This window comes from Panthera leo, chromosome B4, assembly GCF_018350215.1.
Source record: "Panthera leo isolate Ple1 chromosome B4, P.leo_Ple1_pat1.1, whole genome shotgun sequence".
Classification (NCBI taxonomy): domain Eukaryota; kingdom Metazoa; phylum Chordata; class Mammalia; order Carnivora; family Felidae; genus Panthera; species Panthera leo.
In genome coordinates, this window is record NC_056685.1 from 56,763,090 (window position 1) to 56,780,304 (window position 17,215).

The window sequence follows — 17,215 nt, forward strand, 5'->3', positions numbered from 1 at the left end:
GAAATTAGTATATGAACACTGACCTCAGATCACAGCCAGTTTGAAAATAAAAGGGTGATAAAAGAAAAAAAAATGAAGATAAAGTCAATCTGATTTAAAGTAAAAATACTTTAGTATAGGGGACACATTTTTCAGTAGTGTTCTCTCTCATATGATTGGGAAAATTTACCCATTAGGGTATATCAACATCAAATTGACTTACCATTGATCTTGTACTTCTATAGTATTTCACACTTCCACAAACTTTAACAAAAGGCTCACAATATCTTCTATAAATGCCACACCACAGCCTCATTAGTTTAATTAGTAAATATTATTACTATTATTTCATTAACAGAAAGTAAAAGGTATGGTGTTATTAATTCAATGGAATTAATCAGAAAAAAATAGAAGCAAAAGTCAGATAGAATTACCTACAGTTTATTATTTTAGCCATCAAAACAAAACAAAAATTTGCCAGACGTCACAGTTCTTTAAATATCAATCCAATAGAGTTGGAGGCAATACAGTATTTTGGATTTGCTACTAATAATGAGAAAAGCCACATAGTTAAACTTTTAATCTATATGAGCCAAATACAGCTTAAAGTTGTGTGTGTGTGTGCCTGTGTGTGCACACAGGCACACACACGTATATGTGTGAACACATGTGTGTACACATATGCATTCATTCATCATTCTTCAATTTAATCAATAAATATTTCTTGAAAGATATTGAACTAATTCCTGTGAAGTTTATACTTAAAAAATTTACAGATTATTTTAAGAGCGTGTTCCTAGCATTAACAACGAAACAAAGAATCAGCATTTAAGTATTACGAAACTTAAACATAGCAGATAATTATAAGCACTAAGGTATCTTTATTAGCAAATTAATTTCCTGTTGGTATGTCACTAATTTAAATGCATTTTGCATAGTATTTAATCTGCATAACAATTCTAAGGGTCAGATATTACTATCCCTGTTTATAGATTATGAAAATGTAGCCTAGCAAAGTTAAGAAATCTGCCCCACATAGCAAATCCAGTCCTAAGACTCAGGTGCTCTGGATGATAAAGGGTAATAGGGCCTGTTCTTTTATTCATTCATTTATGTATCCCTCTCTCAATCAACAAATATTAAAGGCTCACCTAAGGTGGTAACAATGAAAAAACAAACATTCTCCAAGAATCAATTCCCAGAAGCTCTTGTAAAAAGGATATTCTCATTTCTCTAAAGATATAGGGATGGCCAATAAGCACATAAAAAGATGTTTAATTTTACTAGTCATTGGGGAAATGCAAACAAAAGCCACAGTGAGGTATCACCTAACACCATTTGTGTGGCTATTATCAAAGTTAAACAAAATGAAACAGCAAAAACCATAGAAAATGACAAATGTTGGCAAGGATGTGGAGAAATTAGAACTCTTGTTCATTGGTGGTAGAAATGTAAAACGGTGTGGAAAACATGGCAGTTCCTCAAAAAATTAAACCTAAGGTTATTAGATGATGCAGTAATCCCACTTCCGGGTATATACCCCAAATACTTGAAAGCAGGGACTAAAACAGATCTTTGTACATCCATGTGCATAGAAACATTATTTACGATAGCAAAAGGTAAAAACAACCCAGATATCTGTCAATGGATGAATGGGTAAACAACAGGTAGCATATACAAACAACAGAATATTATTCAGCTTTAAAAAGGAAGGAAGGAAATTCTGACATGCTGCAACATGGGTGAACCTTGAAACATTATACTAAATGAATAAGCCAGACACAAAAGACCAAACATTGTATGATTCCACTTACATGAGGTACTTCAAATAGAGAATTCATAGAGACAGAAAGTAGAATGGTGGTTCCCAGAGACTGGCTGGGGGTCAGTGCTGGTGAAAACATCAGGAGTTATTGTTTAATGGGTATGAACTTTCCATTTGAGATGATGAAAAAGTAGTGGAGATGGGAAGTGGTGATGGCTCTACAACATCAAGAATGTACTTCACGCCACTGAACTCTGTGCTAAAAAATGGTTAAAATGGTAAAGTTTATGTTTATGTATATTTTACCATAACAAAAAGTAAATCTATGGAAGCTTAATAAAAATTAGCAAAGCTTGGATCACAATCAAAATTTTAAAAAATAAATTTAAATGCAGAAATTAAATACTTAAGTCCAACAAAATCAGCGGAGAAGGTACTGTAAAAAAAAAAAAAAAAAGCCAAATAAGGGTGCCTGGGTGGCTCAGTTGGTTAAGCATCCAACTCTTGACTTTGGCTCAGGTCATGATCTCACGGTTCAAGAGTTTGAGCCCTGCAATGGACTCTGCCCTGACAGCGTGAAGACTGCTGCTCGGGATTCTCTCTCTCTCTGCCCTTCCCCTGTTTGCTCATGTTCTCTATTTCTCTCAAAATAAATAAATGAATGAATAAATAAATAAATAGATAGATAGATAGAGAGATAAATAAATAAATATCCAAATGAACAAAGCATGAACAAAGAAATGCTGGAATTAAGGAGAGCAGACAGAGCTGAAAGCCATATTAAAATAGTGGGCTTACAAGGATGCCTGCTGAACTAGAAGATAGCTTGCTCCTCTTAGCTTTGACTATCTTGTCACAGGTTTCAACTCCTTGGGCAGTTGATGACAGAACTTCTTTCCCAGGTGGCTAAAAACATGAGGGAATTTGAGGGGTGATGAAGCTGTCTTGTTTCCTGACATGGTGGTGATGGTAGTGGTGGTGGGGGTGATGGTGAAAACTCATAGAATTGTGCATCCAAAATAGTCAATTTTACTAGATGTTCATTTTAGAAATCAAAAAACAATCGAAGATACCATGTAAAAATGGAAAGAATCTTATTCAACAACTTTGACTTATAATTCTTAAACACTTGGGCCTTCCTTCCCAAGAAAGAGACAGGAAAAGTGACAATTTGCTAGCACTGTAGATTACAAAGATTTTTGAAAACATTATAAAATTCAGTCCTGATCTTTCTGTATCTCCAATATCTCCATATGGGTATAAAAATGAATTACAAATGGTTTGAGTGTGCAGGAGAGCAGCTAGCCAGGGGTTACTACCCACCATTTGAGATAATAGGAGTATAAAGTACTGAGAGTAGACTATTAAATAAACAAGGTGAAAAGCAGTTCTTTCCATTTCTGCTGATGCTAAGAAACCAATTGTGCTGTACTTTCTTAGTATAAAAATAATGAGCAGAGCTTTCACATCTACATGTTTCCTTTCCAAGAGAACTCACGCTTCTTTCCCAATCTATGAAGCATAGTTTGAAAACATACTAATTCTAATGGGAGAGTGGGTAAAAACAGGACTGTTTCAACTGTTGGTGTTCTGGTCTGAATGGAAGCCTCTATCATTGACATATTTGGTTTTATTAATAGAGAAGATGAATAGGCTAGGATCTTCTGAGATCATTTAGAATGTTATGAATTCTATTTAGAGCAAAAGAAAAAAGGTCCAGATATATTTTCCTCTGATAGTTTACATCCTTGCCATTTGAATATTCTTAATTCCAATTTCTGACTCCTCTACTCATATCTGGATTACTCCTGTAATTATTTAGTCAACAAGCAAATACATCCAAAAAAGATAATTTCCCCACTTTTTCACTGTTGTGGGAGAATAAAAAAGTGGTTACAGCCTCAGATCTTGATAAACAAGAGAAGAGAAAAGACCTGAAGAAAAGAGAAGAGGGGAAGAAAGAGGTAAAGAAGGATTAACACAGGAGGGCAGCTAAGAACATAGGAAAAGTTAAGAGGGAAAAAAAAGGAGACACAAAAGTAAAAACAAAGAGAAAGATTTCTGACAAACAGGAACAGAAAGGCCAATTTTTAACTTTTAAAAAATATTTATTTATTTATTCTGAGAGAGAGAGAGAAAAAGAGAGACCATCCCAAGCAGGCTCCGCACTGTCAGTGCAGATCCTGATGTGGGGTTCAATCCCATGTACCAGAAGATCATGACCTGAGCTTAAATCAAGAGTAGGACGCTCACTTGACTGAACCACCCAGGCCCCCCAGAAAGGTTGATTTTTAGAATTATGTTCCTATTTTTTTAAAAAAATTTCTTTAACGTTTATTTATTTTTGAGACAGAGAGAGACAGAGCATGAATGGGGGAGGGTCAGAGAGAGAGGGAGACACAGAATCTGAAACAGGCTCCAGGCTCTGAGCGGTCAGCACAGAGCCCGACGCGGGGCTCAAACTCACAGACCGCAAGATCATGACCTGAGCCGAAGTCGGCCGCCCAACCGACTGGGCCACCCAGGCGCCCGATGTTCCTATTTTAAAACCTTTAGCAGCCCTAAGGACAAAAAAAGTTGGTAGTGTCCAAACACCGTGACTGTAATTAAAAAATGACAGTATTCTGATTACTGCCATGAAGTTATTTTATGTGAAATTGTTATTTATTTATATCTAGATAGCTCTTCCTTTCTTGTGTTTAAGTATGCTGTTAGGTTGTCTATTGGGCAATCTAGTCCTGGTCTGACCTGCTCATCTATCTTCTCATTCCATGGAGCTACCTAATAGGAATAAATAAAACTTTCTTGCCTAATCGGATCTTCAGAGCTAGCTTGATTATTTTCAAGTGTCTAAAGCATTTCTTTTGAACGTCTCAGATCAATAATTGCCTCATTACCCTTGTCTCATGTTTTCCTTGACAGCATATGAATAAACGTGTCCATAAATCAGAGAGGTCCACTTGTAAGGTGCAAAGGCTCCTTCTGGGGATTTCTGGGGCTACTGGTTACTTTCACTAGTACTTTTTTTTGCTTCATTTTTTTCCTTCCTCCATTATATATAGGTAGGACAGCTAGAGGTAGGACAGTAATATGCATTTTACAAATAAGAAAACTTGAGTCATAACAGATTAAATGATTCAAGACCAGACTCCTACATCACTTCAAAGGCAGGCGAGACTAGAACCCTTATTTGTTGAACAATTTGGGTTGTTAGGGGGATAATGATGGTTAGATAAGCTACTTTGGCTGCCTTTACTATGCCCTAACTATTCTTATGCCCTAACTCTCCATGTTGTAAAACTCTCTTCATTGTAACAAAAACTACAACTTTCCAGTAGCACATCCTTTCAAAAGGAAAAGCTCGTTCCTTTCCCAAATGATTGCCAATGCCATAAAAGCTCTAGTAATTCATGTGGAATGAAAACATTAGAGTGATAGATTCTATTTATGTTTAGGAAGAACTGAAACATAGGTTTCTTGTAGTCTTACATGTACAAGAAAGATTATTTTAAAAATGTATTTTATTTTCGTAAAGACATTCTGCTTGCATCAAGTACTTGAATAAGATGGATTTCTACAATAACCATAGTCCTTTGTACTGTAAGACATAATTGCTATATCCTAGACAATTACTTTCTGACTTAAATTACAAAATAATTTGTTAGGCTCTTTTCTGACAAGGGTAAGTACTTGAACCTAGGAGATAATAATGAGGATGATAGCAGCTAATGATGGCTGACAGCTTATGCTATACTAAACATTTTGTATTCAGTATCTCATTTAAACCTTACACTAGCTTTGCCATGCAGGAACAATATTAGCAAATTTCACATGTGAAGAAACTAAGACTAAGGTATTGAGTACCTTGACCACAGACACACAAACAAGGTCTCTCATAAAACAAAAGCCCATAATTCATTATATAGTATATAACATTTGCATATTATTTATTTGTTAGATTTATTTAAATAGTTAAAAATATTTAAATCAAGTTTGGGGAATACGTTTAACAAAAAGGAGGAAAAACAGCTAAAGCCATTCAAGCCATCTAACTAGTTACTATGCCGCATACTACTAAATAGTTACAAAGCAAAGATTGAATCTATGACAGGATACTTTATGGTTTCATAATGTATTTGATGCTAGCCTGTGTCTAAGGTGACACTAAAACATCTAAGTTTAAAATTGCTCTGGAAATAAACCAGATAAAAGATGAATCAAATGAAGAAGGAATAAAAATGAAGACACATAGGGCCTAGCTTTTTTTTTTTTTTATTGTTTGGTTAAGTGTCTTGGCATAACTTCTATGTTAATCAAATGTTTTAGGTGCATGGTTTATAATAACTTAAGATTCCTTTACAACTAAAGAGCTAATTTAGAGGGAAACTAGTCATATGAAAAATATTTTGAGCACGTACTTGAAGTGGCTGGAGTTGTAGGGCACAGTATAAATTTCCAATGGAAACTTATCTTAAAGCAACTACCATAGATGGACAACATTTGCTATATAGTTCTGCCTCATTCCTAAAAGGAAGTGATTGCAATTTTCACTATCACTATTACTTTTTTCCATTCTATGTTGAAGAAGTTTTAATAATGAGAAAAGGAAGAGACTGCTGTTGTAATTTTCATGTTGGAGGCATTAATTATGCTGGCCCAATGCTCATTGTAGCAAATCATCCAGGAGCATACTTTGAATCTATTCCTCCATTTCTTCCTGTCTACCTCCTTTATCCAAACAGTAGCTAGGTAAGAAAAGGAGTATGACATTAAAGTAAAGGTCAGGATTAAGAAATATGAAATTATTAAGGGTTCATTTCCCACCCTCCCCCCCCTTTCTTTGCATGCCCTCAGTTTGGCAGAACAATATTGAGAAACTTCCACAGGAAACAGCAAATTTGAAATATATGGGACTGGCTTCAGTTTTTCATCTGAAGGAAGCAAATAGGGCTCTATTTTCAAGTCTCCTGAAGACATCTGCCAACCACACACACACACAGCTCAATATTGTAATGTGATTTTTCTCCTTGGTCTCTCTCTCAGAACAGTTCTTTCATGACTACAAAATCTTATCTGCATGATTATATAATCATCTTTGAATACTATCTTTCTTCTGAAAAGCAAATAAAATATCAACAAGGCTTGTGATATAAACAATCCCACTTTGAACCTTCTATGAACAAATAGATATGAAACAGCATGCTTCTCTGTTGTTTTGTTTTCTAAATTCCTTGATCTTTCAATAGCTTTTCACAAAAGAATTAATTCACAGAGCACAATCACTGAACTCAGCAAAATGAAGGCAATTCAGAAGGTTGTCATTGTTACTAGTATGCAAATCCTACCCATTGTTTTATTCATCCTTAATTTCATAGTCTAAAAGCAAAAACAGCCATTTTTCTCCCCCTTTTATACAAAAAAAAAACTACTTAAAAATAATATATACGAATATATGAGTTTATTTTTAAGGATACCATGGTAAAATGGGAACAAGCTAGATTTAGCTTTCAGTTGCTAGGATCCCAGGTGGTACACTTCTGCTAATAATTGGATTTAGCCAGGTCACCACTTAGAGTCCAAATGGCATCATCAATAAAATTATGGACGTGGACTAAAAGAATGGTTTTAAAATTTTGTTTTAGCATCAGATTCTTTCATTCAAACAATCTTAGCCTGTATAACTAGATCTATAAAACATACAAAAGTGAATGTTGTCGTTTGGGGTTCTTGGAGCCGCCTGGATTCCTGTGAATAGTTTCAAATAATGGTTTTCAATGAATGGTCTCTGAGGTCCTTTCCATTTCGAATATACTTGATAGGAAAGGAGGTTTTATGACTTTCTTCAAGTTTTACTCCACTTTCACACTGCATTCATTCTTTTAAATTTCAGGCTTCTCGATAATCCATTAAGGATTCTTAATTGACCCATCTTTGCATTCCTTAACATGCTTAGCTGAAGAGCTTACAAAGAATAAATATTTTCTGAGTAAATAAAATTTTCAGTATACTATGGGGTTTATAAAAATAATTTGCTTCCACATTCAAGTTTGAAACCAAAGGAATTTTTTCTTTAAAGAAAGTCATACAAAGTTTATAAATTTTCTCAGATTTATAAGAGAAATAGTTTAGTATCTATATATAGACAACAGAGGAGTAGAATAAGAGTAAATATTCTATCAATATACCTCAAAAAAGAGATATGACTTTTGAGGGGTGATACCAGAAAATCTTTTTTATATTATTTATCTAAAAATGCATATTAAAGGCATCTATGTAAATAACTTATTTTAAATAGTATAAGGTATTTATCTAGAATAGCGTGGGCAGCTCATTGAGACAGTCCATTTGCATTACACCCATGGAAAAACAGGACTCAACAGGAGGCATTCTTTTTCTTTTTCTTTTTTAACTTTTTTAATGTTTATTTTTTAGAGAAAAAGAGAGAGAGAGAGCATGAGTTAGGAAGGGGCAGAGAGAGAGGGAGACACAGAATCTGAAGCAAGCTCCAGGTTCTGAGCTGTCAGCACAGAACCTGACGCGGGGCTTGAACTCAAGAACCACAAGATCATGACCTGAGCCGAAGTCAGACGCTTAACCGACTGAGCCACCCAGATGCCGCAGGCATTATTCTTATTTTATAGATATAAATATTGAGACAAAGAGTGAGTAATAGCAAAATACAGAACATTATGCTCCAAGTAACTTCTTATATTTTGGTGGGATAAGTAAACTCATTGCTTCCCATAGATTCTTGTGATGGGTCTTAAAATTGTACCACACGGGGGAATATAAGTATTTCCTCATAAATAGGATGATATGCCTCAATTTTACTAACTTGCTTTACCTGCTGACCTGCAAAGTAAATGCACATAAGATAAGTCTGCCAAATCCTAATTTGTGAGATTTCCTTTTAGCGATAGTTTTAGGGGTGCCTAGGTGGCTCAGTGGGTTAAACATCAGACTCTTGATTTAGGCTCAGCTCATGACCCCAGAGTCACAGGATTGAGCCCTGACAGTGTGGAGCCTGCTTGGGATTCTCTCTCCCCTTCTCTCTGTGTCCACCTCCCCTCAAAATAAATACACATTAAAAAAAAAAAAAAGAAATAGTTTTAATTTCAGTGAATAACAGTTATTAAACAACTAATAATACCAAGCATTTACTATTACCTAGCACATAATATTTGATAAACTGTAATTAACACTTTTGTTGCTTTGCACACTTTATATATATTACCTCATTTAATCCTCACAAAAAGATATCATTTATGCCCACATTATACAGACAAAAAATTAAGGCATGGAGAAGTTAGGTAACTTGTCCAAAGTCACAGAGCTGGTGAATAACAGAATAATAGTTCTTTAAGGCATGGATGGCTGCAGGTACCACACTTTCAACTATTATGTCACAATGCCTCTCATTAGGCAACAGTGCCTTTTAAAATATTAATCCAAAGACAATGCCTTAATATAATAAAATTTTTTCCTTTAGTCTTTATGTTTCCTAATTATCCCCTGCAAAGAGACTAAATTTTTCTGCATATATTAACTACAAAGACTTCTGTCCTATGTTTACCAGTTGTAGGTAATGCAATTTACATGTTCCAGTTGCACCATTTGAGACTTCACCATGGCAAAGAATGGATATTATTCAACAGTTTTCTGGTACCAACAAACCTCAGCATTTGCTCCTCTTAAGAGGCATCTGTCTTCATCAGGGTTCTTTAGGTTCAAGATTCTTATCGGTCCTATCAAGGCAATTATGTGAAATACTACTCCTAACGTTGAATTTGTCTTCATAAAAGTTTCCTTGAATAATTAAAGAATACTCATAATATAAGGTCAATTGACAATTAGGTTGAAGAATAAATTTCTTATATAAATACAATCTGTGTCTGAAGAATGTTAGTTGCTCTTTCTTACATAGATATAGCCACGACTAGAAAATTGAATAGTTTCTGTTTTTTCAATAAAATGAAAAAGCTGTACACTTTTTGAAATTTTAATACATTGATATTGTATTAAATTATCCACCCCTAGGAATGGATAATTTACTGTTGGCCTTGAGCCTCACAATCCTTTTATGTATGGTAATTAGCCACAAAACATGTCAGAGTAACCTACGTATGTTTTGATCAAGAGAACACAGAATGCCATCAAGTAATGGGCATTGACTGACTTGTGACCAGAAAATCTGGCACTGACGATAGTTGTATTACTTTAGTGTAGGGCGATGATAGGACTTCAAATACAATGTAAATTTTAGCATTTATTTGATTGGCTATTATGATAAAAATGGGTACTATGGAAAAGCACACATGTACTGATGTTTCTGTTAGCATGTAATGACACACCATGAAGCTGCTGGAAACAAGAAAATACAGAAATAGCATGAAAAAGACACTGCTTGTACTGTCTCCATTGTCCAAATGTCAAAACAGCTCCCGGGAACCCTAGGGGTGGTAATAAGTATGAAAGTAGTTCCTACCAGGTTCTTCCTTAAAGGAGATTCTTGAACACTGCTGGGTTCTGACTCTAGCCCATATGGGCTTGGAAAAGTCAGAGAAAATGTTGGCTGCACTTTTTCAGGCCTATTTGCATATGTTCTTTAGTATGCAGGATGTCTCTATATAATTTAATTGTTGGGTTTTTTGCCTCTATTAATACATATGCAAATGACTCACACTTGCAGCTGTGCTGTATTAATCATATGTGTGCTTCTGTCTGTCTGCCCTGCAGGCTCAGGGTCGAAGGGAGACGCAAAGAGGGAATTCACTCTTCTAACCTGCAAGAAATCTCACTCATGCAGACAGAAGTCCAACAGCAAACAGTGCACCAGGGTTGCAACTGAAATGAGGAGCAGTAGAGCATTTTTCACCCTGTATGAACATGACAAGGACCTAAAAGTTACGCTGAATAGTACAGTGTGTAGGTAGGTAAAGAGAAAAACCATCCTTGTAAGCAATTCTTTCAATAAGAAGGTAAAATTCCTCACATCCAGACCTCTCCATATGGTTATTTCTCCCTTATTGATTTTCTGGGTGTTTCTCTTGGTCAGATACATAAAGCCATGCTCAGTCACTTACAGTGCTGTGGGAAATATGAAGCATTTATCTGTGTCCTGTCATAATTACTGACCTCCTTCGGAGACTGGCAGGAGGTTGATAAAAAGATGAACTTCAGTTTTTTATCCATGTCTGCCTTGATGTTACTGTCTGTCACACAGAAGCTTAAGCCATTTCCACTAGGACTTGCATGTACCTTTGATAGCTATGAAAAAAGACTGATTTCCGTTGATATTTTGTATGTTTCATTCTCTAACGTGATCACGTGACGACCCTCATTTTCTCAACCCCAGAGAATGCATGTTAGTGATGATACCAGTTACTGGAATGATAGCCCATGAGATTTCAATTATGGCAACTTGTAATTTTGAGGCTTTATTCCAAAAATACCATTATGAATTTAAAAAATGATCCTACTGAATTCATTAAAAAGTTTCACTAATTCAGTAAAAAATCTTGAATGAATGCTACTTGCTTATTTTGAGTAAAATGTGACAATCCAAGGATAATCTCAATGTTTTTTCCTTTGCTTATCACTATTAATCATTGGTTGGAGTCAACATTTTTGGCTTCCTATAGGTAGAACAGGTGGCAACCATCTTTTGGCCAACACAAATACGGTATTTATAAAGTGAGAAATAAATGGATAAATATTGCCTTCTAATTTCAAATCATAGAAGCCTAGCTAAAAAATAGAAATAGTACACTACATTATAACTATTACTGTTAAAAAATTCATGATGTCCATTAAGTAAAATGCAAATTCATGACAATGAATATGAGGAATGAATGTCAGATGCACTGTTGCCATTATTTGGTTTTATTAATTAGAAATAGATGATTTGCTTAGCTGATTTTAACCAGTCCAAACATCCAAAAGATTCAAAGTGTAACTTTATTTGGCTTAAATAATTATCCTCACTTTTTGAAACTGAAATGAAGCTATATTAGTTTTCTGCATACATGGACCCCCCCCCCGCCCCCCGAAAAGAGACAATATCAGGAAGATAAATACCAAAAGCATCATTGGCTCTTGAAAGAAAAATACAGGTAGTTTGAAGAGGAAGAGGAAAGAAAAAAAAAGAGAGAGAAAGAAAGGGAGGGAGAAACATAAAAGAGTAAACCCAGAATATGATATTGTTAATTAGATAGTTACTATTTTGATAATACACTCTTCTATTATCTGGAAATCACTTACTTTAGTTTTGTGTGGCAAGGTGCGCCATATTGAGTCAAAGTACCTCCAGCAGTTCATATTCTTATGTGTGTCTGTACATACATTGACAAACCATACAAGAATAATCTAATGTTAAGTTGTTTGGTCTGTTTTTGTGTGTATAAATTCTAATTACTTTAAAGGAATAACATAAATTGCAAGAAATGCTAAAACACATTCTCTTTGTAGCAGACCATGGCTATGATGAGATAAAGGGAAGAAAGAGCAGGAGAGATAGAGTTAGGGATTTCTCATATACTGAGAATCTTCTAATAGGGGCTGAAAAATATAAAGTTCCCAGGTCTTTAAATTAATAACATTTGTTCCAGAAATTAATGACATACTGCCTTGTTATATTATTAAAATGATTATTACCCTTAACTCATGATAGGTTCTTTCATTTCATAAATATATATTGAGTACCAGCTATTTGCTAGGTATTAATTTGAGCACTTGAGATACATTATTGAACAACAATAACAAAAATAACAGTCCCTGCTCTGGTGAAGCTTACGGAGTATTTGGAACAGACAATAAATAAGGAACATAATACGTAAGTTATATAGGATGTTTGAAGATAACAAGTGCTATAGGAAAAAAAAAAAGAATAAGGGAAATAGAAGATGTTGTATATCTGGCAGGGTTATTTTGTGATTGAAACAGGTTAGTTAGGGTAGGTGTCTTAGAGAGATGACATGAGAGCAGATTCTTGAATGAGGTGAGAGAATGAGCCTTCCAGGCAGAGGGAAGAGCATTTCAGGTAGAGGGACAGCTAATATGAAACTCTAAGGTGGAAGCTAGGAGCATGCCTTGGCATGTCAAGGGACAGCAAAGCCCTTAGTGTAGTTGGAGCAGATTGAATAAGGTAGTATGGAGCAAAACTGTCATAAAAATATTTTTTTAAATGAAAGTAAAGAAAATACTGTAGTGCTAACCATGGTGCTAGGCATGTAGTGTTCTCCTAAGGCTATTTCATGAAAAGGGAATAAATTTTTTTTATTACAAAATTTCAACATGTATCTTACTGAATTCAAACTACTAGTTTTTTTTTTTTTCTTCCATGAGCCAATGACACCTTTGGTGTTTGTAATTTGGCTATTGTCTTTTTTAAAGGATGAAAATTAATTTATATTGAAAACTAATCATTACTATTCAGCTTAATTCCAATATCATAAAGCAGAGTAGCTCTTTGAGCAAGATAGATACCTAACTTATTATGATGTTAAGATTCATTTTTCACCCTTTCATATAATAGATACTGAGTTCATAAAATATTTCAAACACTTGGTTAATGTAAATGATGATGAGTCACTGTCTTCATAGATTTTGCCATCTGGTAGGAGCCAGAAAGTAGAATTTAAACTTTTTCTACAAGTGCTATGAGAGGGGAAATACAGTGTGCTCTTGAAGCACATAAGAGCTACATTAATCTAGACCTGGGAACAAGGAAATATTTCTTTAGAAAGTGATGTTCTATCTTGCAATCTGAGTGAAATAGGAGTTGGCTTGGTAAAGGTGTGGGGTAATGGGGTTCCAGGAAGAGGAAATACCACATGTAAAGATCCAGAGAACTTGAAAACAAGTAAGAGAAGGACATGATCAGATTTTCTAAAATCAGAAAGATTATTCTGATCGAGTAGAGAGAGCATTGGAGGGGGTAAGATGAAGACAGAAGACCAGTGCAGGAGCTATTGTGGTAAATTAGGCAACAAATGAGGGGAGCCTGACCAGAAGGGTAATAACAGGTAAGATGGAAAAAAAATGGATGGATCCTTGCTGTATTTATTAGGTGGAATGCATAGACAATGAATGAACATATGTAGAGGAAGAGGAGACAAGGATAACTCTTATGTTTCCAGATTGAGCAAAGATGGAGTGGAGCCATTTGCTAGGACCAGAGAATGAGCAGGTCTCGGGGCAAGAAAGAGAACTGGTAAGTTCCATTTGGTATTCAGCTTATACTGTCTGTAAACACCTATATATTTCCTCTTGACAGTCAAAAATAGTTGTCTATATGGATCTGAGGCTCGGGAAAGACTTTAAAGGCAGAAGAAACAGAATGATATCTCACTGTAAAATAAATAAATAAATTAGTCCCTTGGCACAACATGTTAATTACATAATCCAGATTAAGCCACTTTTTTCTCTATAAAAAATAAATACATCACAATGCTTAGACTATTTCAACTGCTCCTAATGTATATAGTAAGGTGATTTTAAAATATAAGGTGTATTTTATTACATGGCTAGAATTTCATTATTTTATCCAGGAACATGAAATAATATTTAAGTAATAAAAAGTGGCTGCATTTAAAACACATCCTCTTGCTCATCTTTTAAAATAACTGTACTCTTTCTTTAAGGAGGATCCTGGATTTGTGGTTCTACTCTATGTCATCCAAGTATGAACAATGACAGGCAAAGATCGTTTCAAAAGAAAACACAAATGGTAGGCAAAGTCAATCATGAGTAGGAATACATTTATAGGGCCCTTCTTAGATCTAGATGTTCAAAACGAGAGGCTTGAATTAACATATATCTGTGTAAAGAGGGATGAAATTGAAATGCAGTCTGAAATAGATAACTGCCCTTATGAATCGGGCTACTTCTTTCAGCAGTGTGATGCATAGAGAGTATTTGTAGAAGTGCCAATTCATCAGCATTTTTGTTATAATTTGGTTAGCAGGTTACTGAGTTAGCAAATGTCATGAGTTTGAAATGTGTTTGCATTTGAGTAGCATTTTTAAATCATGAGTAAAAAATTTGCATGTGTGTTTATATGTATGTGTTTATTTTTTTTTAAATTTTACTCATTTATTTTTGAGAGAGGAAGAGAGAAGAGGGAGAGAAAGCACAAGTGGGGGAGGGGAAGAGAAAGGGAGATGAGAGAATCTCAAGCTGGCTCCACACTGTCAGTGCAGAGCCTGATGAGGGGCTCGAACTCATGAACAGCAAGATCCTGACCTGACCAAAAGTCGGATGCTTAACCAACGGAGCTACCCAGGTGCTCCTGTATGTGTTTTACTAGTAGCTAGTGGCTTCCCACAAAAGACTTTTGGATTATTAATTTTCCTGTTATACCACAGTATTGGTTTACTGAGATCCTAACTAAAACTCATATATGTTAATGGGTACAATGTCACTTATATAAAAAAGATCTTTATTCTACTTATAGATTAAATTATAGTGAAAGCAAGAGCAAATACATTTGGTGTCTTTTCCTCGTTCTGAAAATGAGTTTTTTAGATCTTGATATTTTAGGGGAATCTGATGTATTATAAGGATGGAAATAAAAGAATTTCAAATATTTTAATACCATCTCTGTAGGAAGAGAAGTTTGGATTGTTGCCTAACAAAGCTACTTTCTACTAGAATCCTACAGTGAAACATACTTGCCCCAGCTTCCTCTCACCATTAATCCAAGGGTGAAAGGAGACAAGAATGTCTAACTTGCTTTTAAAACGGACATCAGAAATCTCCTAAACTCCTATTTCTACATTCAAATATATTTCTGGATATGCTTCCCTCTTTCTTTAATTTCACTACTCTTTTTAAGTTTTACTGATTACAACCACTTTCCCATATTGTCATTATTTCTGGATGCCATTTCAAAGGATAACAAGTGTTATGCTACTTTTATTGTCTCCTTGGCTCTAACACTTCCCAAGATACTTCCAGCTCAAAGAAACACTTACTCACCCTGTAGCTTTTTGTGGAAAAGGTAGATTAGGAATGACTGTTATTAACCTCTGTAGAACACAGTATGTCTCAGCTCCTCCTGTGTTCTTCCTGTGAGATTCGACTGATTTTTCAGAAACCCGTCAGGTCTTCTGACAATCCCCAGTGCTGGCCAGATATATTTGTCTCTTAATGCTACAATATAAAACTCTATTCTTCCTTATAGGTTAAGATCATCTATCATGACAATGCATTTTTGTGCATACAAGTTAAGTTTATTAAGCACAACTGGTATATATCTGGGTTTACAGATATACTGTGTCTCTCAGGCAAAGGAAAATACACAATTCTCACAGGGGTGATTGATTCTATTATTAGATGGTTTGTTATCCTCATTAGTTGCATAACTATGAAGTCCATAACAACAGAAGCTAGGGAAGATTTTGAGGGATGCTGATTCAAAGATTTAAATAGTTAATGAAAGATACCTTTAATATAATATTATTGATATTCTTTTCAACTCCAGAGACAAAATTTCTAAAATCACTTGGACATCTGGTAAAGTTATCACTGACATTCTTGAATATATGGGAATATGTATTCTTCAGGGCTAAAAAGGTCTTAATTGGGATGCCTGGATAAAGTTGTGCTCATTTAGGCGCTCGCTTATTTGGTTTATTTCTTTTTGCTTGCCCAACTGAGTTGGCATTAGCAGGAGAATAAAAAGACCTACAGAGTCAAAAATATTGGGTGTCTTGAACATTTTTTAAAATGTAATTTCTGTTAAGTTGCCTTGATTCATAAGTATCTGTGTGAATGTCTTTGACAGTTTTGTTCTTTTTATCTTGATGAGGACCAGTCTGTGATGAAACTATGTTACACAGTAATCAAAGCAAAACCTGAGACCATTTTGTTAAATCATACCAGGCGATAAAAATGTATAATAAGCTCTCTTTAGTACAGAAAACAGGGCCCCAAATTAAAAGAGTCAACCACTCAACTTCTGGTTGAGAATCAGTGCAAGGGAAGTCAAAAACAAAAAAAGAGGGAGACAAATATCACTACTCAGCCTTATTTTGCTTTAACACGATAATAGCTGTTTTCCCTGTTTACTTAACCTTTGTCTCTTCTGCATTGTTTCCCGACTTACCTGCAGTTGGAGTGGGCCTAAGCCTGGTGCTGCTGCAGCGGCAGCTGCCATGGTAGTTGGGATCAGCTGAACAGGGTAAGGGTCACCTAAGTAAGAGAAGAATAGAGGTGTCAGCACCTTTTATCTACTCTCCACCTGCAAATTAAACTCCTGCATTCACTCTTTCCAAAAGCCTTCCTTTGTGTGCCTTGCTGGGGCCTAATGAAAAGCTCTATTGTGCAGCCTTTTACTAACACTCTTTTCACAATTCTGGCTGAGAGAGGAATGTGAATAAAAGGCACAAGCAATTAAGGCGGAAACCTCATCCTTTTTTCATGATGTATTTAGGAAAATGGGAGGAAAAAAGTGTGCATTGATCAGAAGGC

At 35.2% G+C, this 17,215-nt stretch overlaps 1 protein-coding gene across 22 annotated transcripts in view; it reads right to left on the bottom strand.

Moving 5' to 3' along the window:
- SOX5 (SRY-box transcription factor 5) overlaps positions 1-17,215 on the bottom strand; it is a 1,003,938-nt gene that overhangs the window by 86,833 nt on the left and 899,890 nt on the right. For all 22 annotated transcript variants that reach the window (XM_042946059.1, XM_042946058.1, XM_042946055.1 and 19 more), the window contains one exon: positions 16,851-16,936. In XM_042946059.1, coding sequence (XP_042801993.1) covers positions 16,851-16,936 — 86 coding nt within the window. The remainder of the gene's footprint in view (positions 1-16,850; positions 16,937-17,215) is intronic.